Below are 25,386 nucleotides of genomic sequence, written 5' to 3'. Positions count from 1 at the left end.
GATCTATGATGTAGATGCCATCACTTTTCATTTAGTAGATATACTGTTCCATTTGCAAGTCAAGGTTGATGCCACCTAGGTGGGTTCCTGCTTCAAGGAATTTGAGGACATCCTCCTTCATTTGCAGGACATCAAGAGCTCTGGAATTATGAAAGTTTCCCTTTAAGTTATGATAGAAACATAAACTGCCATATGAACACCTCTCTGGGTAGCATGGAAAGTTATTTTCTTGTGATGTTTTTATCTGTCTTTGGTATCAGAGTAATGCTAGCCTCACAGAATGAAGTAAAATTCACCAGTGAAGTAATCTATTCCTGGAATTTTCTTTTTTGGGAGGTTTGTGATTACTGATTTAATCTTTTTTACTTTGTAAAGGTGTGTTTAAAATTTCTGTTTCTCCTTAAGGTAGCTTAAGTAATTTTGAGTACTTTCAGAATTTCTTCACTTCAGCTAGGTTGCTCAATTTGTTGGCATACAATTTTCCATAGTATTCTCTTATAATCCTTTTATTTCTGTAAAATTGAGAGTAATGTCCTCATTTTCCTTTCTGATTTTAATTCCCTCTTCTCTATTTCTTTGTTAGCTTGGCTGAAAGATTGTCAATTTTTTAAATCTTTTTGAAGAACCAACTTTTGGTTGTGTTGAGTCTCTCTATTGTTTTTCTATTCTCCATTTCATTTATTTTTATCTAATCTTTATTTCCTACAATCTGATGGCTTTGAATTTAGTTTGCTTTTCTTGTTCTAATTCCTCAAGGTGTATATGAAGGTTATTGATTTACCTCTTTATTCTTTTTTAATATAGGCATTCACATTTATAAATCTTCCTCTGAACATTGCCTTTGCTGCATCTCATAAGTTTCAGTATGTTGTATTTTCTTTTTATTTATTTCTAAGTACTTCCTAATATCTTTTGTGATTTCTTCTTTATCCCATTGATTGTTTCAGAGAGTATTATTTAATTCCACATATTCATGAATTTTCCAGTTTTCCCTTCTGTGATTGAGTTTGAGCTTCATTCCATTGTGGTTGGAAAAGATACTTAGGGGTTCAGGGCCTCCTGACTCCTGCAGGAGTCCTGCAGGATGGTGGAGTCCCAGCCATTGTGAATCAAACAAGGGAACAACCATGGAGCCTCCAAGCTCTTCACCTAGGACCTGCCTTGGGTAGCCATTGTTGAAGGGCCTCTTGGGTATGGCCCTCACTCTCTGCCACCAGTACTCCCTGCTGGCATCACTGGGCTTTTGGACTCCATGTTTCCAGATGTTTACCTCCTGCCTTTGGATTGAATCTAGATTTGATACCTGGGCATACATAGTCTCACGGCCTCTGATCTCTGTTTAGGGAGCTAGCTGGGTAGAAAGGTGGCCTTGGCTCTGGGTGGAGGCATACATAGGGCTTGTCCCCCTCCCCCCACCATGACTGCTTTCAAAGACACATCTGGTTTGAAGGCTGGACCACACCAAGCCACCTCAACACCCAGTTTATGGGAAATTCAGGCCTTGCCTGCAACTCTCATCTAACTGCCATTGACCCCCTGACTCGCTGACTCACTGAAACCCAGGCATGGGGGTCCCTGTGGTATGAATTCTTTGCCTAAAGACGACCAGCATTTAGCCAACTGAAGGGATGGCCCAAAGGCCTGTAGCTTCACGAAGCTGCCATCTGAGAGAGAATGAGGATCTATCTGGCTGTCAGGCCAGGGGAAGAGCACAAGCGTATCCTTAGCCAGTGCCCACTCACCCAGCGGGTGGTCTTCTTGTGGCCTGGCCCACCTGCTCCAGAACCAGAGGAGATGCAAATCATCCTTGGTTTTGCCCTATGGCAAAGTGAAGGCAGTCCCGCCAACAGGTGTCTGTCCCCTAGGAGGTTGTGTGGGACTTTCTCATTCAGTTAAATTCAGAGATACTGACTGCAGGCAAGGTGTGCTGAACCTGGGAACAGGAGGGAGAACCTTCACTTTTGTCTGGGCTTTTCTCTGGGCTGTGGGAGGGGCATCCATTTCCAGGGACGGGGAGGAAGTACCAAATGCATTGTAGTTCCACTGGTTACATCTCACTTATTTCTAATAAAGGAAGCAGCTGAACCAAAAAAAAAAAAAAAGATACTTAGGTAATTTCAAATTTTCAAAATGTATTAAGACTTATTTTTTTTTACCTAATATATTATCTATCCTGGAAAATATTCTATGTATAGTTGAGAAGAATATGTTTCCTTCTCTTGTTAGATGAGATGTTTGATGTGTGTCTGTTCAGTATAGATGGTTTGTGGCATTGTTTGTTTTATATTTCCGTATTGATTTTCTGTTTCCATGCTTTATCCATTATTGAAAATGGTATTGATGTCTTTCAACTATTGTATAATTATATAATTCTTCCTTCATTTTTTGAGTTGTCAAGGAGCTTATTCTTAAGTTTTTATTTAATTCCAGTTAGTTAACATACAGTGTAATATTAGTTTCATATGTGTAATATTCAACAATTACCTGCATCATCCAGTGCTCATCATGACAAGTGCACTCCTTATTCCCCATCACCTACTCTAATTGTATTATTATCAATTAGTTCCATTATGTTTGTTATTAACTGTTTCATGTATTGGGGTGCTCCCATGTTGGATGTATAAATATTTACAATTGTTATATCTTGTTGTTGAGTTTTCCCACTTGTAGTGTCCTTCATCTCTTACTATAGTCTTTATTATTAAGTCTTTTTTTCCAATATAAGTATTGCTGCCCTGACTTTCTTTTGACATCCATTTGCATGATGGATGTTTCTCCACCCCCTCCCTTTCACTCTGCTAGTGTCTTTAGGTCTAAAATTAGTCTCTTGATCAGTGGCCTTTTAAAAAAATTCATTCTGTCACTTTGTGCCTTTTGTTTGAGCATTTAGTCCATTTACATCCAAAGTAATTATTCATAGGTTTGCATTTATTATCATTTTATTGTTTTGTGCTTTTTTCTGAAGATTTTCTCTAATTCTTTCTTGTCTTTAATGTTTGCTGATTTTCTTTATTGATATATTTGGATTTCTTTCTCTTTACTCTTTGCATATTTATTAATGGATTTTGATATATGGTCGCCATCAAGTTTATATATAACCTCTTTGTATAAAGCAGTCTATATTATGTTGATGGTGTTTAATTTTGAACCCATTCTTTTTATCCCAAAGATTTTATTTATTTATTTATTTATTTATTTATTTATTTATTTATTTATTTATGAGAGAGAGAGAGAGAGAGCAAGGAAGACAGATGGAGAAGGAGAGGCATAGAATCCCAAGCATACTTCACAGTGAGCATGGAGCCTGACACGGGGCTTGATCCCACAACTCTGAGATCATGACCTGAGTTGAAACCAAGAATTGGATGCTTAACTGTCTGAGCCATCCAGGCACCCCTGAACCCATTCTTTACTACTCCTCATGTTTTAGGTATATGTTGTCATATTCTTCATTCTTTTATTTTGTGACTTCCTTGACTGATTTTTTTACAGAAATAATTTTTCACTGCTTTTGTGTTTCCTACCTTTATACTGTCAGTTTGAGCCTCTGCTTTCCACTCAGAGTCCTGTTAATGTTTCTTGCAGGGCTGAATTAGTGATCCTGAACTCCTTTAGTTTTTGTTCATCTGGGAAACTCTTTATCTCTCCTTCTATTTTGAATGATAGCCTTGCCTGATAGAGTATTCTTGGCTTCAGATTTTTCCCATTCAGCACTTTGAATATATCATGCCACGTCTTTCTAGCTTTGAAAATTTCTGCTGAAAAATCAGCTTATAGCCTTATGTGGTTTTCCTTCTAACTTACTGTCTTCTTTTGTCTTGTTGCTTTTAAAATTTGTTCTTTATCACTATACTTTGCCGATTTATGTTATTTTTATCTGTTTCACCTAGATCTCTGACTATGGTCTTGTCCTCTTCTTTCCTTTAGGATAAATTTCTCTGTCTTCTCATTTTGTCTATGTCTCTGTGCCTGTTTCTCTGTGTTAGAAAAGTCAACTACATCTTCTGTTCTTGAGGATAATGGCCTTATGAAGAAGAGGTCCTGCAGTGTCCTGCCATGTAGTATCCCCTGTTCCCTAGGGTCTGGCACTTCCAGGAGTGCCTCCTATGTGTGGTGCATGTGTTCTGTTGTTTTGTCCTGTCTACTTTATCCTTCAGGTCAGTTGTCTGCCATGGCTCTATTTGCCTATTGTGGGCAGTGTTTACCCCCTGGCCTGAATGTGGTGCATTTTAACAAGGTGTGCTCTGGTCTGATTGTGAAATGAGACCTATCACTCCCACTCCCAGAACCAAGGCTCTACAAATATCTCATGTTGGGAGACATGGTACGAGCAGGAATTTGGGCCACTCTTCTGGGAGAGGGTCTCCACCACACTGGGACTGAGGCAAGCATGACCAGGAAGGGTGGTTCCACCAGAGCCTGGAGGGTAGAGGATTTATTGTAAGCTAATCTGAGATAGGGGGTGTCAGTGCTACACTGGGTACTGCATGTGGCCTTGTGCTTATGCAGAGGTGCAGAAGGATAGAAATGTTGCTGGCCAGGTCCTTTGTTCCCAGAGAGGTCTCCTTGAATGCTATCTCTCTGGGACATGCTTTGAGATGAGTGAATAAACACCCTACTGTGTGCCTCAGGGCCTTTAGATTGCTCCTTCCATGTTGTTTGTCCCCGGGTTGTTTGCCTGACTTCTCTCTAAGAGCAGTGCAATGCCCTCCAGGCTCTATCCCAGTCAAGCCTGCTGACCTTTAAAACTCTAGATGTTAAGCTTCCTGGTTGTGAGAACTCAAGAAATTTGGCCCTTGTTTTCCAAGCCAGTTGCTATAGGGACTTAGATTCCCTGTGAGCTCCCCTGTATGCTAGTGTGTCTCTCACCCTTCTGTGTGACTGCAGCAGCCATGATCTGTTCCTCTTCCAAAACACATCTCCATTCTTCCTATCTTCTTTCATGTGGCATCGTCACTATTTTTCATTGTGGAGTTGATTTTGCCTGTGGTTAGGTCAATTTCTAGGGTATTTAGGATGATTTGATAGTTATCTAGTAGTACAGCAAAACTGCAATAAAAGTATAGTGGAAGTATCAGGAAATGATTTGGGGTTGGAGGACAAAGGAGATGGTGGTGGTAATGAGATGGGGAGAAGAAAGTGCTAAATCCTCATCTTTATTTTAAAGTTAATAGATAATGCACAAAACTTAAAAATTCATAATAGCGATATATATTTATTTTTAGATATTAACAATATGGAAATAAACACTAGAATAATTGGCCTAGAGTCAAAAGAGGTTATTTCTAGAGAAGAGGAAATAAGAGGAAGGTGGCTGGGCATATCTGCTTGTTTTAACCTACTACATGGAACTATATAATAATTTGAATAAAAAGACTTTAATAAAAGTCTCAAACATGAATCTTTCTTAAGTGATCACTTGGGTATTATGTGTGTAATACTATAAGTTTCCTGGGTCTGTTTTCTCTATTCAGTCTCTGATTCTGTATAAATTTCTATTAAATAAGAAAATGTGTAAAAGTTAAACCTAGCATTCAGAGTTGGTAGGTGGTATACATTACATAACCTCACATCCTGCTTGGCAAAGATGTATTCTCAATATAAAGGAGTTCCTTTCCTTCTTCATCAGTCTAACAAATGTCTTAATGCAACATTTTAACTTGAGGATGGACAGTGACTCTTGATCAGAGCTTCTGCTGCATTTGGCCTTCACACTCGAATTGTCCCTGAAATGAAAGTTCTTTTTAACCAATGTTGGGATGTTTCAGAAGCAGTGGGCTGATGTCACTGATTGTTGACATTAGGGGAATTAAATGCAAGTGAACTCCAGAAGAAATAGAAAACTTAATAGACTAATAGTCCTGGGAAGTGCAGGACCAACCAGACCCACTAGGTATTCTACCTAATATTTAAAGAATTAACACTTACCTTTTCCAAACTCTTCCAAAAATAGAAAAGTAGGAAATACCTCCCAAATCATCTATAAGGCAATTATCCTGATATCAAAACCAAAGTCATAACAAGAAATCATGACTATGGGCTGGTATGTCTTGTGAATAGAGCAGCTCCCCTTTATCCATGAAGAATACATTTTAAGACCCTTAGTAGATGCCTGAAACCATGGATAGTACCAAGCTATATATATATTTTTTCCTATTCATAAATACATATGATGAAGTTTAATTTATAAATTTGGCACAGTAAGAGATTAACAACAATAGCTAAAAATAAGACAGAACGATAAAAAACAGTATACTAAAATAAAAGTTATAAGATTGTGGTTTCCTTTCTTTCAAAATTTCTTTTTGTACTCTATTAACCCTTCTTCCCTTCTTGTAATAATGTGAAATGATAAAATTCTTACGTGATCAGATGAAGTGACATGAATGACACGAGCATTGTGACATATCTTTAGGCTACTATTGACTTGATGTTACGTCAGGAAGAAGATCATCTTCTTCTAGACTCTGGTTGACTTTAGTAACTGAAATTGTGGATAAGGGTGTACTACTGTATAGATCTAAAACTTAGCAAAATACAAGAATATCAAATCCAACAACATATAAAAATAATTATATATTGTAACCAAGTGAGATTTGTCCCTAGATTAAATGGCACATTTAAAAACCAAAAAATCAATCAGTACTGTATACTATATTAATAGTCTATGGGAAAAAATTACATGAACTTCTCAATACAAAGAAGGCATTTGGCAAAATCCAACACCCTGTCAAGATAAAAATGATTACAAACTAGGAATAGAAGAGAATTTTCTCAACCTGATAAATGACAAATATTTAAAAAAAAAAAACCATTACTAACATCATATACATAATAGTGAAAGAGTATAATCTTTCCCTCTACTATTAAGAGGACAAGGATATGCACTCTTAACACTTCTATTGGACATTGTTCTGGCAGTTCTAGCCAAGATAATTAGGCAAGATTGGAAAGAAAGAACTAAAACTATCTCTATTTGCAGATTACTTCACCTTATATGTAGAAAATCCTAAATTGTACACACACACACACACAGACACACACACAATTTGAATTAGTAAAGGAGTTCACCAAGATTGCAGGATACAACATCAATATACAACAATAAATTGTATATCTAAACACTATGAAATGATCTGAAAATTAAATTAAGAAACTCCCATTTATGCGGAGAAAAGGGAACCCTCTTACACTGTTGGTGGAAATGTGAACTGGTGCAGCCACTCTGAAAACTGTGTGGAGGTTCCTCAAAGAGTTAGAAATAGACCTGCCCTACGACCCAGCAATTGCACTGTTGGGGATTTACCCCAAAGATTCAGATGCAATGAAACGCCAGGACCCCTGCACCCCGATGTTTATAGCAGCAATGTCCACAATAGCCAAACTGTGGAAGGAGCCTCGGTGTCCATCGAAAGATGAATGGATAAAGAAGCTGTGGTCTATGTATACGATGGAATATTACTCAGCCATTAGAAACGACAAATACCCACCATTTGCTTCGACGTGGATGGAACTGGAGGGTATTATGCTGAGTGAAATAAGTCAATCGGAGAAGGACAAACATTATATGTTCTCATTCATTTGGGGAATATAAATAATAGTGAAAGGGAATATAAGGGAAGGGAGAAGAAATGTGTGGGAAATATCAGAAAGGGAGACATAACATGAAGACTCCTAACTCTGGGAAACGAAGTAGGGGTGGTGGAAGGGGAGGAGGGCGGGGGGTGGGGGTGAATGGGTGACAGGCACTGAGGGGGGCACTTGACGGGATGAGCATTGGGTGTTATTCTGTATGTGGGTAAATTGAACACCAATAAAAAATAAATTTATTATAAATAAAAGAAACTCCCATTTGTAGTAGCACCAAAATATTGAAGTACTTACGTATAAATTAACAAAAAATGTGTAAGATTTATACATTTAAAACTTAAACATTAGTAGAAAAATTAAGTAAGATCTACATAAGTAGAAGGATAAATAGAAACATTTCCTATGTTCATGAATCAGAAGACTTCATATTGTTAAGCAATTCCACTGCTTATATATATATTATGCTGAAAATAATTGAAAATATGCCACAGAAAATCTTGTACATGAATTACATGTACATGTAATACAGCAGCATTACTCATAACTACTGAGGAAATGGAAATAACCCATATGCCCATCAAATGATGAATTTATTAAGAAAATGTGGTATACAATACAATCAAATATTATTCAGCCATGAAAAAGGAATGAAGAACTGATATTTGCTACAACACACATGAATATTTATTTATTTTTTATTTAATTTAAAAAATTTTTTTAATTGGATTTGAGTTTACCAACATATAGCATAACACCAACCTGAAATCTGGCATTGTGATGCCCCCAGCTATGATTTTCTTTTTTAAAATTATCCTGGCTCTTTGGGGTCATTTCTAATTCCACACAAATCTTAAGAAGATTTGTTCCAACTCTCTGAAGAAAGTCCATGGATTTTGATAGGGATTGCATTAAATGTGTAAATTTCCCTGGGTAGCATTGACATTTTCACAATATTAATTCTTCCAATCCATGAGCATGGAATAATTTTCTATCTCTTTGTGTCTGCCTCAATTTCTTTCAGAAGTGTTCTATAGTTTTTAGGGTATAGATCCTTTACCTCTTTGGTTGGGTTTATTCCTAGGTATCTTATGCTTTTGGGTGCCATTGTAAATGGGATTGACTCCTTCATTTCTCTTCTTCAGGCTCATTTTTAGCGTATAGAAATGCCACAGACTTCTGGGCATTAATTTTGTATCCTGCCACACTGCCAAATTGCTTTATGAGTTCTAGCAATCTTGGGGTGGAGTCTTTTGGTTTTTCTACGTACAGTATCATGTCATCTGCAAAGAGGGAGACTTTGACTTCTTGTTTGCCAAGTTGAATGTGTTTTATTTCTTTTTGTTGCCTGATTGCTGAGGCTAGGACTTCCAGTACTCTGTTGAATAGCAGTGGTGAGAGTGGACATCCCTGTCTTGTTCCTGATCTTGGGGGAAAGGCTCCCAATGTTTCCCCATTGAGAATGATATTTGCTGCGGGCTTTTCATAGATGGCTTTTAAGATGCTGAGGAATGTTCCCTCTATCCCTACACTTTCAAGACTTTTGATCAGGAATGGATGTTGTGTATTGTCAAATGCTTTCTCTGCATCTATCGAGAGAATCATATGGTTCTTGGTTTTTCTCTTGCTGATATGATGAATCGCATTGATTGTTTTACGAGTGTTGAACCAGCTTTGCATCCCAGGGATAAATCCCACTTGGTCATGATCAATGACCTTCTTAATGTATTGTTGGATCCTATTGGCTAGCATCTTGTTGAGAATTTTTGCATCCACGTTCATCAGGATATTGGTCTATAATTCTCCTTCTTGGTGGGGTCTTTGGTTTTGGAATTAAGGTGATGCTGGCCTCATAGACCGAATTTGGAAGTACTCCATCTCTGTCTATCTTTCCAAACAGCTTTAGTAGAATAGGTATGGTTTCTTCTTTAAACGTTTGATAGAATATCCCTAGGAAGCCATCTGGCCCTGGACTTTTGTGTCTTAGGAGGTTTTTGATGACTGCTTCAATTTCCTCCCTGGTTATTGGCCTGTTCAGGTTTTCTGTTTCTTCCTGTTCCAGTTTTGGTAGTTTGTGTTTTTCCAGAAATGCGTGCATTTCTTCTAGATTGCCTAATTTATTGGCATAAAGCGGCTTGTAATAAGTTTTTAAGGTCATTTGTATTTCCTTGGTATTGGTGGTGATATCTCCTTTCTCATTTATGATTTTATTAATTTGAGTCTTTTCTCTCTTCTTTTAAATAAGGCTAGCTAATGGTTTATCTATCTTATTAATCCTTTCAAAGAACCAACTCCCAGTTTTGTTGATCTCTTCCACAGTTCTTCTGGTCTCGATTTCGTTGAGTTCTGCTCGATTCTTTATTAATTGTCTTCTACTGGGTGTAGGATCTATTTGCTGTTTTTTCTCTAGCTCCTTTAGGTGGGTTAGCTTTTGTATTTGAGTACTTTCCAGTTTTGGATGGATGCTTGTATTGCCATGCATTTCCCCCTCAGGACTGCTTTTGCTGTATCACAAAGATTTTGAATGGTTGTATCTTAATTCTCATTAGTTTCCATGAATCTTTTTAATTCTTCTCTAATTTCCTTGTTGACCTTGGTTGACCCTTTCATCTTTTAGCAGGATGGTCCTTAACCTCCATGTGTTTGAAATCCTTCCAAACTTCTTCTTTTGATTTAGTTCTATTTTCAAAGCATTGTGGTCTAAAAATATGCAGGGGACAATCCCAATCTTTTGGTATCGGTTAAGACCTGATTTGTGACCCAGTATGTGGTCTATTCTGGAGAACGTTCCATGTGCCCTTGAGAAGAATGTGTATTTAGTTGGGTTTGGATGTAAAGTTCTGTAAATATCTGTGAAATCTATCTGTTCCAGTGTATCATTTAAAGCTCTTGTTTCTTTGGAGATGTTGTGCTTAGAAGATCTGTTGATTGTGGAAAGCGCTATATTCAATCACCAAGTATAAGTATATTATTATGTAAGTATGTATTAACTTTGGTTATTAATTGATATACTTGGCAGCTCCCGCATTCGGGTCATAAATATTCATGATTGTTAGGTTCTCTTTGGATAGATCTTTTAAGTATGATACAGTGTCCCTCTTCATCTCTTATTACCATCTTTGGGATAAACTTTAATTCATCTGAAATGAAGATGGCTACCCCTGCTTTCTTTTGAGGACCATTTGAATGGTAAATGGTTCTCCAACCTTTCATTTTCAGGCTGTAGGTGTCCTTAGGTCTAAAATGAGTCTTTTATAGACAGCAAATAGATGAGTCTTGCTTTTCTATCAAGTCTGAAACCCTGCATTTTTTGCTGGGGTCACTAAGCCCATTCAGGTTCAGAGTTACTCTTGAAAGATATGAATTTAGTGTCATCATAATACTTATTCAGTCCCTGTTTTGTGGATTGTTTCCTTGGATCTCCTCTTTCTTTTACAGAGTCCCCCTTAATATTTCTTGGAGAGCTGGTTTGATGGTCACATATTCTTTCAGTTTCTGCCTATCTTGGAAGCTCTTTATCTCTCCTTCTATTCTGAATGAGAACTTTGCTGGATAAAGTATTCTTGGCTGCATGTTCTTCCCATTTAGGCCCCTGAATATATCCTGCCAGCCCTTTCTGGCCTGCCAGGTCTGTGGAGAGGTCTGCGATTAACTTAATACTTCTCTCCCTAAAGGTTAGGGATCTCTTGTCTCTTGCTGCTTTAAGGATCTTCTCTTTATCTTTGGAATTTGCAAGTTTCACTATTAAATGTCGGGGTGTTGAACGGTTTTTATTCCTTTTTGGGGGAATCTCTCTATCTCCTGGATCTGAATGCCTGTTTCCCTCCCCAAGTTATGGAAGTTCTCAGCTATGATTTGTTCAAATACAGTTTTTGGACCCCTGTCCCTTTCGGCGCCCTCTGTAACCCCAATTAAAGATATATTTTTCCTCCTGAGGCTGTCATTTATTTCCCTTAACCTATACTCATGATCTTTTCTTTGTTTTTCTCTTTTTGCCTCAGTTTCCTTCCTTGACATCCACTTGTCTTCTATGTCACTCACTCATTCTTCTACCTCATTAACCCTCGTTGTTAGGACCTCCAGTTTGGATTGCATCTCATTTAATTGATTTTTAATTTTGGCCTGATTAGATCTAAATTCTGCAGTCATGAAGTCTCTTGATTCCTTTACGCTTTTTTGCAGAGCTGCCAGTAGCTTCATAATTGTGCTTCTGAATTGGCTTTCTGACATTGAATTGTAATCCATATTCTGTAACTCTGTGGGAGAGAGTTCTGTTTCTGATTCTTTGTTTTGTGGTGAGTTCCTTCTTCTAGTCTCTTTGCTCAGTGCAGAGTGGTTAAAAACGAGTTGTACTGAAAAAATGAAAAAAGGGAAAGAAGGTGTGGGGACAAAGAAACAAAAAACAAAAAACTTGGGGGGGTATCCTCTGATTCTATATACTGTAAGTACCTTGACTTCCTCTAGAACGTTCCAGTGCTGCTTGGTCAGGAACTTGCTCTTACCCTGTCTTTCCAGCTGGTCTTTTGGAGGAGGGTCCTGTTGTGCTGATTCTCAGGTGTGTGCACCTGGGGGAGCTGCCCAGCCCCCTGCCAGGTGCAAGGTTCAGTGGGAGCTGTTTATCCTGCGAGGCCCCTGCTCAGTCCCAGGTACAAGGTGACACCAGGAGGAACAACAGAGGGTGCGGCCAGCTCTCCAGCCCTGGTGTCACCTCACGCAGTAACTACCATATTCTCCCATTCCACAGGGACCTGGATGCTCTGGGGGCGGGGGGGGGGGGGGCGCTGATCTGCACAGCTCCGGGTCGCCAGGTGGCAGAAGCATCCTCACTGTCCTTTGTGCCCCGGCCTCTGCCTGTCCCAAGGGGAACGCCAGATCTTGGGCTTTGTCCCCCGGTGCCTTGGGCTCCTAGGCCTGCCGTTGGAATCATGCTTCTGGGGCCACGCCACCCCCTCTGCACGGAGCTGCCACCTGAGATGCCACCCGAGCTGCTCCCTGGGTGTGCCAGGCGTGAACTCTAGCCCTTTAGGGAGCTTGGCCCGTGGTGTGTGGTGCGCTTTCCTTTGGGGTGCACTTCCTCTGTTTTTGGCCCCGGGAACGTGGGTGCTCCACTGCCCCTCCTGGGACCCTGCCCCAGTTCCCTTCCAGCACCTTTCCATCCAGGAAGATTAGTAAGGTTCCTGCTTCTCCCAGCCTGGGCTTTCCTGTCCTGGGGGCACTCACCGCCCAACCTTAACCCCAGCTCCTCGCGGGAGCCCCTCCCCCTTTGATGCTTTTTTATTTTATTTTATTTTTTTCTGTCTTCCTACCTTGATAGAAGCACGAACTCTTCTCACTGTCGCATTCCAGCTGTTCTCTCTTTAAATCTCAGGCCGAATTCATAAGTTTTCAGGATGATTTGAAAGTTTTCTAGGTAAGTTGGTGGGGACAGGTGACTTGGGGATCCTACTCTTCCACCATCTTGCCCCGCCTCCGAATCTTTTTTTAAAAAAAGATTTTGTTTATTTATTCATAAGAGACACAGAGAGTGAGGCAGAGACATAGGCAGAGGGAGAAGCAGGCTCCCTGTGGGGATCCTGATGTGGGACCTGATCCTAAGACCCCAGGATCATGACCTGAGCCAAAGGCAGATGCTCAACTGTTGAGCCACCTGGGCATCCCAACACAGATGAATCTTAAAAACTTATGCTAAATGTAAGAAGACAGATACAAATGATCACATATTGTATGAATAGAATTATATGAAATCTCTATAATATACAAATCCATAGACATAAAAATTAAATTATGGCTTCTTTTACCTACTGTTGTGAAAAGGAGAAAATGATTGGTAATTGATATAGTGTTTTTCTTAGGTGATGAAAATATTCTGGAATTAGCAGTGATGGTTGCACAACTTTGTAAATACACTAAAAACCAGTGAATTGTTCACTTTAAAAGGATGAATTTTTATGGTATATGAATCACATTTCATAATTTTTATTTTAAAAATGGAATTAGAGGAAGTGACCATCAGAACTCTATCTGTTCCTAGAGAGGTCACTGGCATTTTCTGGCCCTAAAGCTTTCTTCAAACAACTATTACTTTAAATAGATTCATCAGCTGGAGGAAGAGTTTGTCTTACGTATGTTTTTTGTGAAAATTTCTATCTTATGTGTTTTGGTATGAGTTTGATCTATGGCTATAGACCTACTTGAGCTTTATTCACAAGGTTTCCCGGTTAATTATAGGCCTCCTGAGTGTAATTCCTCTCATGATCATCTGGGCTTTATTTGGCTATGTGGAAAAAATCAAATAAATCTGTATATTATGTGACCATGGACAAGTTAGTACACTTTTTTGAACCTTAACTTCTTTAACAATATCTATTTCTCAGGGTTGTAAAGACTAAACGAAATAATGTATTATAAATGCTTACTTCATTGCCTAGCCTGATGTAAGCCTCAGTTAATGTTAGCTTCCTCCCTACTTTACCTTTGGTAAAAAGCACTTTCCTTCCAGGTCAGAGGTCACTGAGCTCTGTCCTGGCTTTCTGCCTAGTAACAGATTGCCTCTAGAAATAAATCATGGGTGAGGTCTTTTTTTCCCCTTCTTTTTATCTGTGTGTCTCTTGCTCTGCCTTTTTAAATAACTGGTACACTGAGGTGCTCAGTGAATTCGGGTTTACTGTGACAGAACACAGGCCTTTTACATGAATTTTCCCGTATGGTTTTGAGAGGATTGCAGAGTGTGAGTATTAGGGTGTGACAAATGAGCATTGTTAGTGCTCCTTTGGAGCTGTGTGACTTCCAGTTGTGCTAAGGGAGAGAATTTAATTAAATTTCATATTTAAGGAGAATGATGGCTGAGTCCTCCTCCATCCTCTCTAAAACTTTTTGACTTTTGCTTTCCAGCTGTACTTCCCGGGATTGCTTCCTCACTTTTAACATCATCTTTTAATATACAGTACTAAAATGCTTAAACAGTACCAAAGAACTCATCATTTATAGAGGCAGTCCAAGGTATCTATTGCCTTGGAAATATTTTACTTATTATTAGGCTGTCTAAGTGCATTGTATATGACTTTTAAAGGCATATATTTAGTTCATCACTGTGTTCCTTCTTCATTCTTTGAAAAAATTGAATGAGTAGTTAATGCATGTGAAAAAATGAGAAAAATATTGAGAAGAAGAAAAAGTAACAAGTGTACAGGCCCATTTTAAGTGTAATTTTCTTAGCAGCAGCTCCCAGAGCCTTCAGCTGTACTAATATGAACTGCCATTTGTATAGGTGGAATGGTTCAGAGCTATATTTGAGGAAATTAAAACTGCTAAGATCAATGCAAAAGAAAATTCTCTCTTTCTTTGTTCTTCTCAGAGGCTAGAGAAATTGGAAACCTGACACATGAAACTGGACACTGCATCCGTCCTTCTCAGTTCTGAGCAAACTGCATTAAAAGCTATAGACATCTTAATGTGTCCTTTCTCTCCCATATCTAGGAGCGGAAAAAAAAATTTGAGAAGGATGGTGAGAGGTTTTATTCCTTGCTGGATCGGCACTTACATCTATCTTCCAAAAAGAAAGAATCTCAGTTACAAGAGGTATGTTCAAAAAAGCCACCTTCCATTAGTAGTTGTGCCTTGGTAACATTGGCATCTTCCTATTACGAGCCTTTCCTCCTGCCCTACCTCAGCAGGAAACAACTATAATAATAATGCTAACAGTTAAAACCTTTGCCTAGGATGCAAGAGCCTAGAGTTCTTGATATAGCTCTTCCACTAACTCACGTGACTTTTTTTTAATTGGAGTTCAATTTGTCAACATATAGCATATATCACCCAGTGCTCATCCCATCAAGTGCCCCCCTCAGTGCCTGTCACCCAGTCACCCCAACCCTCCGCCCACCTCCCTTTCCACTACCCCTTCACATGACATTTTTGTTGTTGTTTGTTTGTTTTTTGGACTTTAGAATAAATAATTGAATATACAAATACTGTTTATGTAAGCAATAAAATGTAAGGTTTAAAATTTCACCATACAACACTATTACAGTATTATTTACTATATTCATTATGCTGTGCCTTTTACTCCTGTGACTTATTCATTCTATAACCAGAAGACTGTATCTCTCTGTATTTCCCCTTCACACATTGTTTTCATCCCCTTCCCTTTGCCAAATCATGAGTTTTTTCTCTGTATTTATAGGTCTAATTCTGCTTTTTGTTTGTTTATTCATTTATTCTGTTTCTTAAATTCCATATGTGAGTAAAGAAAGTTATATGGTATTAATATTTCTCAGGGCCACCCATATTGTCAGAAATGGCAAGATATTGTTTTCATGGCTGCATAATATTCTACTAACTACATCTTCCATATTCATTCATCTATCAATGAATATTTAGGTGGCTTCCATATCTTAGCTACTATAAATAATGCTGCAATAAGTATAGGGGTAAATATATCTTTTTGAATTAGTGTTTTCATTTTTTTATAAGTGCCCAGTAATAGAATTACTTAATCATATGATAATTTTAATTTTAATTTTTTGAGGAACCTCCATGCTGCTTTCCACAGTGGCTTCACCAATTTACATTCCCACCAACAGTACATGAGGGTTTCTTTTTCTTTACATCCTCATCAACACTTGTTATTTCTTGTCTTTTATGGTGTGACTTTGGAAAACATTTTTTTTCTTTGCCTTATTTTCCCTATATGTCAAAGAAGAGTGGTACTTGATGATCTTTAGAGTCCCTTTCAGTCTATGTTTCTGATTCCAGAATCCACGTGAGGATAAAGTTAAACTACTGCTGTATTTGGTAGATCAGGAGCAGATCTTCTACATTTTCCCCAAGATATTCCAACATTAGCTTATTTTAATGGACTTTCAGTGACTTCAGTTCAAATACGCCACCATTCCATAGTGTTCCTTAGTTTTCATGAATGCATATCACATGCCAGAGACACTATGCTAGATGCAACAAGACTAGAAAGACAATGAGACATACTTTCTGTCCTTCTGCAGCTTATAATTGGAATGCTAAAATAAGAATACACATGACACTTAAACAAGTAGAAGTTTTTACATACTGTAACATGAATGTGTATGTGGTGTCCTTGTAGAGGTGGGAAGGTATTTGGAGAATAAAAAACTTACATTTGGATGTGGAGATTTGTTTTGGTACAATAGCTGTGCCCATTCAACAAAAAATAAAGTCTTTGACAGATAGAAATGGAGAAACGGACCTCTCATGTGGAGGGAAATGGTCCCAAGAATGGAAAACATGGTGTACATTTGGACAATGGTTTAACCACAGTTTTCGTTACTATTGGAGAGTAGTGAAAGACAAAATAGGATCAGGGAACTTGAGGCCATATTATAGAGTAAAAGGCTTAGGAGTTTATATTGAACTCTATTGGCCCTGGGAGGATTGAGAGATTTTGGTAGTACAAGCAATATAAGTGGAATTCTGTTTTAGGAATCTTTAACTGTCTGAGGTTTTAAGATGAATTAGACCGGAGGGAGAGTGGAAGCAAGAAAAGCAATATAGAAAACTATTGCAATGATCTAGGGGAGAGGGTCTAGGAAAGAAAAGGAAGGAAGGTCTAGGAAGGAAAGAAATTAATTGACTAAAACTGTTTTCAATGGCAGAGAGCCTGGATGGCTCAGTTGGTTAAGAAGCCAACTCCTGATTTCAGCTCAGGTCATGATCTTAGGGTCGTGGGACTGAGCTCCACATCAGACACTGCACTCGGTGAGAAGCCTGTTTCAGATTCTCTCTTCCTCTCCTTCTGCCCCTCCCCACCACTAGCTCTCTCTCTCTCTCTCTCTCTAAAATATATAAACCTTTAAAAATAAAACTTTTTAATGGATAGATCCATGTGTTGCATAATAGATCCAGTAAAAGATAGAGATATTTTAGGTTCAAATATAAAAAGATATACTTCATTGAATGAGGTCTTTGACATGATCTAGGGAAGTTCTTAGAAATCATTTTGTCCAAGGTTACACAGATTGCAACAAAGCTGAAGCTAATCTCCTGATATGTGCTTCGGTGAATATCCATTACATCATGTGAGATGCTTCAGGTTGATGAGTCAGGAGCCTCACTGCTGAATAGTTAGTATTGAAAAGGTGAAGACTACTTTTCTTCCATAAACTGGAATAATCTGGGGTCTTCTGACATTTTCCTTCTACAAACGTTTGTTTTCTTCCTTTTGCATCTATTCTGGGTCATGTTCCTAAGCAGAAAAAGTTAATATAATTGGCCTGAATCTACTATGATTAGAAAAATCCGACTACAAGATTAGCTCTTGGCTGGTATCTGGGAACTTGGCTAGTGAACAGTTTCTTACACAGATATAAAATTTTCCCTAAATGGTAAGAGTGACTCACTGTGTCTAGACTGCCTGTACAAACAATGTGGTTTATGTTGAACATCTTATTTTCTTCTGGGAATCTTGGTATATGCTTAGCAGTGGGTGCCTCTGTTCAGCCCCCAGTAAAAACCTAGGGTACTGAGTCTAAAGAGCTTCCATGGTAGACAAAATTTCACATGTGTTGTTATAACTTGTTGCTGGAGGAAATTAAATGTGTCCTGTGTGACAGTAATAAGGAAGAATACTTGGAGGCGTTCACTTTGTTTCCTCTAGAATTTATCCCATGTACTTTTCCCTTTGCTGATTTTGCTTTATATTCTTTAACTAAAGTAAATATTAGCCATGAGTATGACTATATGCTGAGTTCTTTGAGTATCGCTCGAGTCCCCAAACCTGGGGATTTGGAACCCTGGACACAGTCCAAACTTTATTCTTTTGGAGGGAGGACTTTACAATGAAAGCTTCTGGAATGTCCTAGAAGTTTGGTGTTTTATATTGATATTCCTGGTGACTTTCCTAAAGAGCAAGTATGCAGTTTTTGCACTTTTTCAATTAAAAATAATCTGGTGGGCCCTGGGTCACTTTTTTTTTTTTTATCTTAAGAGACTTTATTTTTAGAGCAGTTTTAGGTTTACAGGAAAATTGAATTGTAAGTACAGAGTTCCCATATATCCCTAATTCCCAAAATACAGTTTCCTTTACTATCAATATTTGCATTAGTGAGATACATTTATACAATCGATGGGCTGTGGGTTTTGACAAACGTATAATGACATGAATCCAGCATGACACTATCATGCAAAATAGTGCCACTGCCAGAAAAATCTGTGGGCACCACCTGTTTATCCTTCCATTGTTCCATACCCTGCAAACCCTTAGCAACTATTGATCCATATTTTTGCCTATTCTAGAATGTTTTGTTGTAGAAATTATACAGCATGTAGCATTTTCAGATTAGCTTCTTTTATTTAGCTGTTTACATTTAAGGTTCTTTGTCTTTTCATGGCTTAGTAGCTCACTTATTTTTAGTGTTTTACCATAGCTTATTTATCTTTTCACATATTAAAGGATATCTTGGCTTCCTCCCAACTTTGTCAGTTATTAAGATTTTGTTTTTGAGAGAGAGAATGCATGCCAGAGAGAGCATGAGTGGGGGAGGGGCAGAGGGCAAGGAAGAAGCAGGCTCCCTGCTGAACAGAGAGCCCAATGTGGGGCTTCCTCCCTGGACCCTGGGATCATGACCTGAGCCAAAGGCAGATATTTGACTGACTGAGCCACCCAGGTGCCCCACAAATGTGTCAATTATTAATGATGCTGCTATAAACATTTGAGAGCAGGTTTTTGGGTACATAACTTTTCAAATAATTTAGGCAATTACCAAAAAAGCACAATTGCTGGATTGCATGGTAAGAGTAAATTTAGTTTTGTAAGAAACCACCAAATTATCTTTCAAAGTGACTGTACCATTTTTTATTTCTATCATCAATGGATGAGAGTTCTTATTGCTCTCTTTGTCAGCATTTGTTGTTGTCTGTGTTTTGTATTTTAGCCATTCTAATAGGTCTGCACTGTTATCTCATTGCTATTATAATTTTCATTTTCTTGGTAACCTTTTTGGGTCCCCTCCCTCTTTGGGAGCTTTGTACTATCACTCAATACTATCGCTCAGTAAACTTTGTTTTGCTGCCCACCAAAAATTTTTTTTTGTTTCCCTAATGACATTCGATGTTGAACATCTTTTCATATGCTTTTTTGCCATGTGTAGGTCACTTTTGGTGAGGTGTCTGTTCAAATATTTTGCCCTTTATACTTGGATTGTTTTCGTATTGTAGCATTTTAAGAGCTGTTTGTCTTATTTTATTTCTATTTTTATTTTTTAAGATTTTTAAAATTTATCTGAGAGAGCACCCAAGCATGGGGGTGGAGGGGTAGAGAGGCAGGGGAAGATGGAGAAGCAGACTCCCCACTGAGACAGAAACCCAATGCAGGGATCATGACCTGAGCTGAAGGCAGATGCTTAACCAACTGAGCCACCTAGGTGCATCTCAATTTTTTATTTTTTAAAAAGATTATCTTACTATTTCTCTTCTTCAACACACACACACCCGGGGTAAGAGATATTTATTTCAACTTTCTAGCAGTAAAAATAAGATTTTAACTTGAATTTTTAAGTTTCTATTTAAATTCTAATTAGTTAACATATATTGTAATATTGGTTTCAAGGGTAGAATTTAGTGATTCATCACTTATGTATGACATCCAGTGCTCATCACAAGTGCTCTCCTTAATACCCATCACTCATCTACTCAATCCCCCTATCCCTCTCCCCTCCAGCAACCCTGAGTTTGTTCCCAATAGTTAAGAATCTCACTCTAGCTTTGTTCACGTCATTGCAAATGGCAAGATTTCGTTCTATTTTATGGCTGAGTAATTTTCCATTATATATATATTATATACACCACAACTTCTTTATCCATTCATCACTTAATGGATATTTGGGTTCATTCCACAATTTGGCTATGGTTGATAGTGCTGCTGATTTGTCTATTTTAGATATCAGCCCTTTATCAGATAGTGTTTTGCAAAGATTTTCTTCCAGTATATGGCTTTTCATTCTCTTAACTGAGTTTTTCACGAAGCAGAAATTTTTAGTTGCAATGAAATTCAATTTATCAGTTTTTTCTTTTGTGGATTATGCTTTTGATGTTATATCTAAAGTTATGACCAGAGGAGTTAAGATGGCACAAGGAGTAGAGGACCCTGAGCTGGTCTCATCCCTTAAACAGAGCTAGAGAGTTATCAAATTATTCTGAACACCCAAGAAGTCTGTCAGAGATCTGAGAGAAGAAAAACTGTAAGTCTATAAGTACAAAATCAACTAGCTTTTAGAAGGTAGGAGGTGTGGAAGTTCACTTGGGGAAGACATAGCTGTGGATGTAGCAGTGGGGGGTGGGGGGAGTCTGCTTAGGGAGGCTACCACAAAGTATTAAAAACAGTGGAGTGCAATATCTGAACTTTTAAATGGACTACTGTGGAGGACAGGCCTGGATTAAAGATGCTTAGGTGGTGAAGAGGAACAGAATCCCAGGATTGACAGGGTGGTCTGAGGATCTCTTAGGTCGCAGGAAGAACAGGTTGGTGCTGCAGAAAGGTGCGGCATTGTTCCCAGGCATAGGAGCTAGGAAAGTGACAGAGAGCAGCAAGTTTTGGTGCCAAATTTTGGCTATAAACTCTGAACCACTGCACGGTTCTGAAACTGCTTTCCTGCACTGGACTGGCAAAGGTGATTAGTTAGACCCTCCCATGGAGGAACAGTGTAGGTCCACACCATGGGTGTCCCTGAAATTTGGAGTTTTGAAACTCAGTCATGCACCAGAGATGCATGGGCAGGGGTCAGACATGGGCAGGGTGAATGTAGGGTTCAGATGGAAACAGGGGAAACAAATAGAAGATTCACTGTTCCTCTGTGCAGGCTCACTGATGGGTAAGGGGCACAAACTTTCAACTACAAGGCTAGAGAGCAGGGCGCTGCCATTTTTATCCAACTGATCATTGTTGAAAGCCTTCAGGAGGCAAAACAGCACCATCTACTGGAGGCCAGAGCCACACCCCTGTGTCCTACAGAAGCATTTCCACTGAAACAAGTCAGCCTGAAAATCAGTGCAGCACTCTCTCCCAGAAGACCAGCACAAACACCTAGCTAGCACCACGTTTATTGATCACAGAGTGCTGCAAAGCTTTAGCTCTCGGGAAAATATAATTGGGCTTTCTTTTTACTTTTATTCTTTATTTCTTTTATTTTTGTTATTTTTTCATTTATTTTCTTATATTTCCAATTCCTATTTTAAATTTTTTAGTTATTAATTTTTAAAACATATATTTAGATTATATATACTTATATATAATTATGCATATACATTTCATATAGTCTACTTCTTATTTATTTATTTATTTATTTATTTAAAATTGGGATCTAGATTCTTTTAACAAGCAGACCAAAACACACCAGGATCTATGTTTTCTTGGTTTTCTTGTTTTATGTTTTGATTTTTCTTGTTTTTTTTTTATTTTTCGTTCCTTTTTGCATTTTTGTTTTGTCATTTGTTATTTGTTGTTTGTTTTGTTGTTGTTGTTGTTGTTGTTGTTGTTGTTATTTCTCATCTTTTATTTCCTGGACAAAATGACAAGATAAAGGAATTCACCCCAAGGAAGAACACAAGGTAGAACTCATGACCAGAGACTTAATCAATACCAATATAAGATGTCTAAAGTAGAATTTGAAATACGATTCTAATGATACTAACTGGGCTTGAGAAAAGCATAGAAGACACTAGAGAATCCCTTACTACAGAGATAAAAGAACTAAAATCTAGTCAGGCCAAAATTAAAAATCTTATAACTGAGATAGAAACACAGTGGAGGCCATAACAGTAACTTCTTGCAAGATACACCCATGAAGGCAAGAGAAACAAAAGCAAAAATGAATTATTGGGACTTCATCAAGATAAGAAGCTTTTGCACACAAAAGAAACAGTCAACAAAACTCAAAGACAACCTACAGAATGGGAGAAGATATTTGCAAATGACCTATGACCTATCAGATAAAGGGCTAGAATCCAAGATCTCTAAAGAACTTAAGAAACTCAACAGCAAAGAAACAAACAATCCAATCATGACATGGGCAAAAGACATGAACAGAAATCTCACAGAAGAAGACATAGACATGGCCAACAAGCGCATGAGAAAATGCACCGCATCACTTGCCATCAGGAAAATACAAATCAAAACCACAATGAGATACCACCTCACACCAGTGAGAATGGGGAAAATTAACAAGGCAGGAAACAACAAATGTTGGAGAGCATGCGGAGAAAAGGGAACCCTCTTACACTGTTGGTGGGAATGTGAACTGGTGCAGCCACTCTGGAAAACTGTGTGGAGGTTCCTCAAAGAGTTAAAAATAGACCTGCCCTACGACCCAGCAATTGCACTGCTGGGGATTTACCCCAAAGATACAGATGCAGTGGAACGCCGGGACACCTGCCCCCTGATGTTTATAGCAGCAATGGCCACAATAGCCAAACTGTGGAAGGAGCCTCGGTGTCCATCAAAAGATGAATGGATAAAGAAGCTGTGGTCCATGTATACAATGGAATATTACTCAGCCATTAGAAACGACAAATACCCACCATTTGCTTCGACGTGGATGGAACTGGAGGGTATTATGCTGAGTGAAATAAGTCAATCGGAGAAGGACAAACATTATATGGTCTCATTCATTTGGGGAATATAAAAAATAGTGAAAGGGAATAAAGGGGAAAGGAGAGAAAATGAGTGGGAAATATCAGAGAGGGAGACAGAAAATGAGAGACTCCTAACTCTGGGAAACGAACAAGGGGTGGTGGAAAGGGAGCTGGGCGGGGAGTTAGGATGACTGGGTGATGGGCACTGAGGGGGGCACTTGATAGGATGAGCACTGGGTATTATGCTATATGTTGGCAAATTGAATTCAAATAAAAAGAAATTTTAAAAAGTGGAGGCCATAAAAACATGGATGGACAGGCAGAGGAGTGAATCAGTGATATAGAAGATAAAATTGTGCAAAACAAAGAAGCAAAAAAGAAGTGGAAAAGCAAAGTAATGGACCATGAAGGAAGATTTAGAGAATTCAGCAAATTAGTGAAATATAATAACATTTGTATCATAGGACTCTCAGAAGATGAAGAGAGAAATAAAGGGACAGAAGGTTATTCAAACAAATTATAACTGAAAACTTCCCCAATCTGGAGACAGACACATAAATCAATATCCAAGAAGCACAGATAACTCCCACTAAATTCAACAAAAGCTGGTAATTGCCAAGACATATCATAGTCAAATTCACAAAATACATAGATAAAGAATCATAAAATCAATAAGGGAACAAAGATCCTTAACCTACAAAAGAAGACAGATTAGGTTCACAGTGGATCTATCCACAGACTTCGTAGGCCAGAACGGAGTGGAAGGCACTATTCAATATTCTGAGTGGGAAAAATATGCCACGAGGAATTCTTTGGATGGAAAAAAAGAACAAAAGTAGCAAAGAATGGAAAGGACCAGAAAACATCATCAGAAACATCAAGTCTATAGATAACACAATGGCACTAAGTTCATACCTCTTAATGATCATCCTGAATGCAACAATCAAAAGACAGAGTATCAGAATGGTTAAGAAAACTAGATCCTCTATATGCTGCCTACAAGACACTCACTTTAGATCTAAAGATACCTGCAGATTGAACATGAGGAGATGGAGGACCATCTGTTATGCTAATGGATGTCAAAAGAAAGCCAGAATAGACATACTTATATCAGACAAACTCGATTTTAAAACAAAGACTATAACAAGAGATGAAGAAAGGCATTATACCATAATTAAGGGTCTATCTATCCATCAAGAAGATCTAACAATTGCAAATATTTATGCCCCCAAGTTGGGAGCACCCGAATATATAAAACAATTCATAACAAACATGAAGAAACTCACCCTTGGTAATACAATAATAGTAGGGGATTTTAGCACTTCACTTAGAACAATGAACAGATCATCTAAGCAGAAAATCAATAAGGAAACAATGACTTTGAATGATACAGTGGACCAGATGGCCTTAACAAATATATTCAGAATATTACATCCTAAAGCAGCAAAATACACATTCTTTTTGAGTGCACATGGAACATTCTCCAGAATAGATCACATAGTGGGTCAAAAATCAGCCCTCAACAAGTAAAAAAAAGATTGAGATCATACCATGCATATTTTCAGACTACAATGCTGTGAAACTGGAAGTCAACAACAAAAAAAGAATTTGGAAAGTCCTCAAATACATGGAGGTTGAGGGGCATCATACTGCAGAATGAATGTGTTAACCAGGAAATTAAAGATGAATTAAAAGAATACAAGGAAGCAAATGAAAATGAAAGCACAACCGCCCAAAACCACTGGAATGCAGCAAAAGCAGTCCTAAGAGGGAAGTATATTGTAGTACAGAACAAGAAGCAAGAACAGACTCAAATACTCAACCTAACCTTACACCTAAAGGAGGTGGAAAAAGAACAGCAAATAAAGCCTAAAGCCAGCAGAAGAAGGGAAGTGATAAAGATTAGAGCAGAAATAAATGATACTGAAAAAAAAAGCAGTAGAATGGATTAACGAAACTAAGATACCATTCTTCAAAAGAATTAATAAAATTGATAAACCCCTAGTCAGACTTGCCAAAAAGATAAGGGACTCAAATAGATAGAATCATGAATGAAAGAGGAGAGATAACAATCAATACAAAAATGGAGATTTGAAAGAGTACATGCACCTGAAGTTATTAGCAGCATTATCAACAATAGCCAAACTATGGAGAGAGCCCAAATGTCCATCAACTGAAGAATGGATAAAGGTATATTTACAC

General features: G+C 38.2%; 1 protein-coding gene across 5 annotated transcripts in view; it reads left to right on the top strand.

The window, feature by feature from the left end:
• OPHN1 (oligophrenin 1) overlaps positions 1-25,386 on the top strand; it is a 519,936-nt gene that overhangs the window by 317,546 nt on the left and 177,004 nt on the right. For all 5 annotated transcript variants that reach the window (XM_025466070.3, XM_035711487.2, XM_035711488.2 and 2 more), the window contains one exon: positions 15,064-15,165. In XM_025466070.3, the coding sequence (XP_025321855.1) occupies positions 15,064-15,165 (102 nt within the window). The remainder of the gene's footprint in view (positions 1-15,063; positions 15,166-25,386) is intronic.

The sequence above is a fragment of the Canis lupus genome, chromosome X (assembly GCF_003254725.2).
Source record: "Canis lupus dingo isolate Sandy chromosome X, ASM325472v2, whole genome shotgun sequence".
Lineage (NCBI taxonomy): Eukaryota > Metazoa > Chordata > Mammalia > Carnivora > Canidae > Canis > Canis lupus.
Note: the sequence above shows the minus strand (reverse complement) of the source record. Positions and strands in the feature narration are given on the sequence as shown.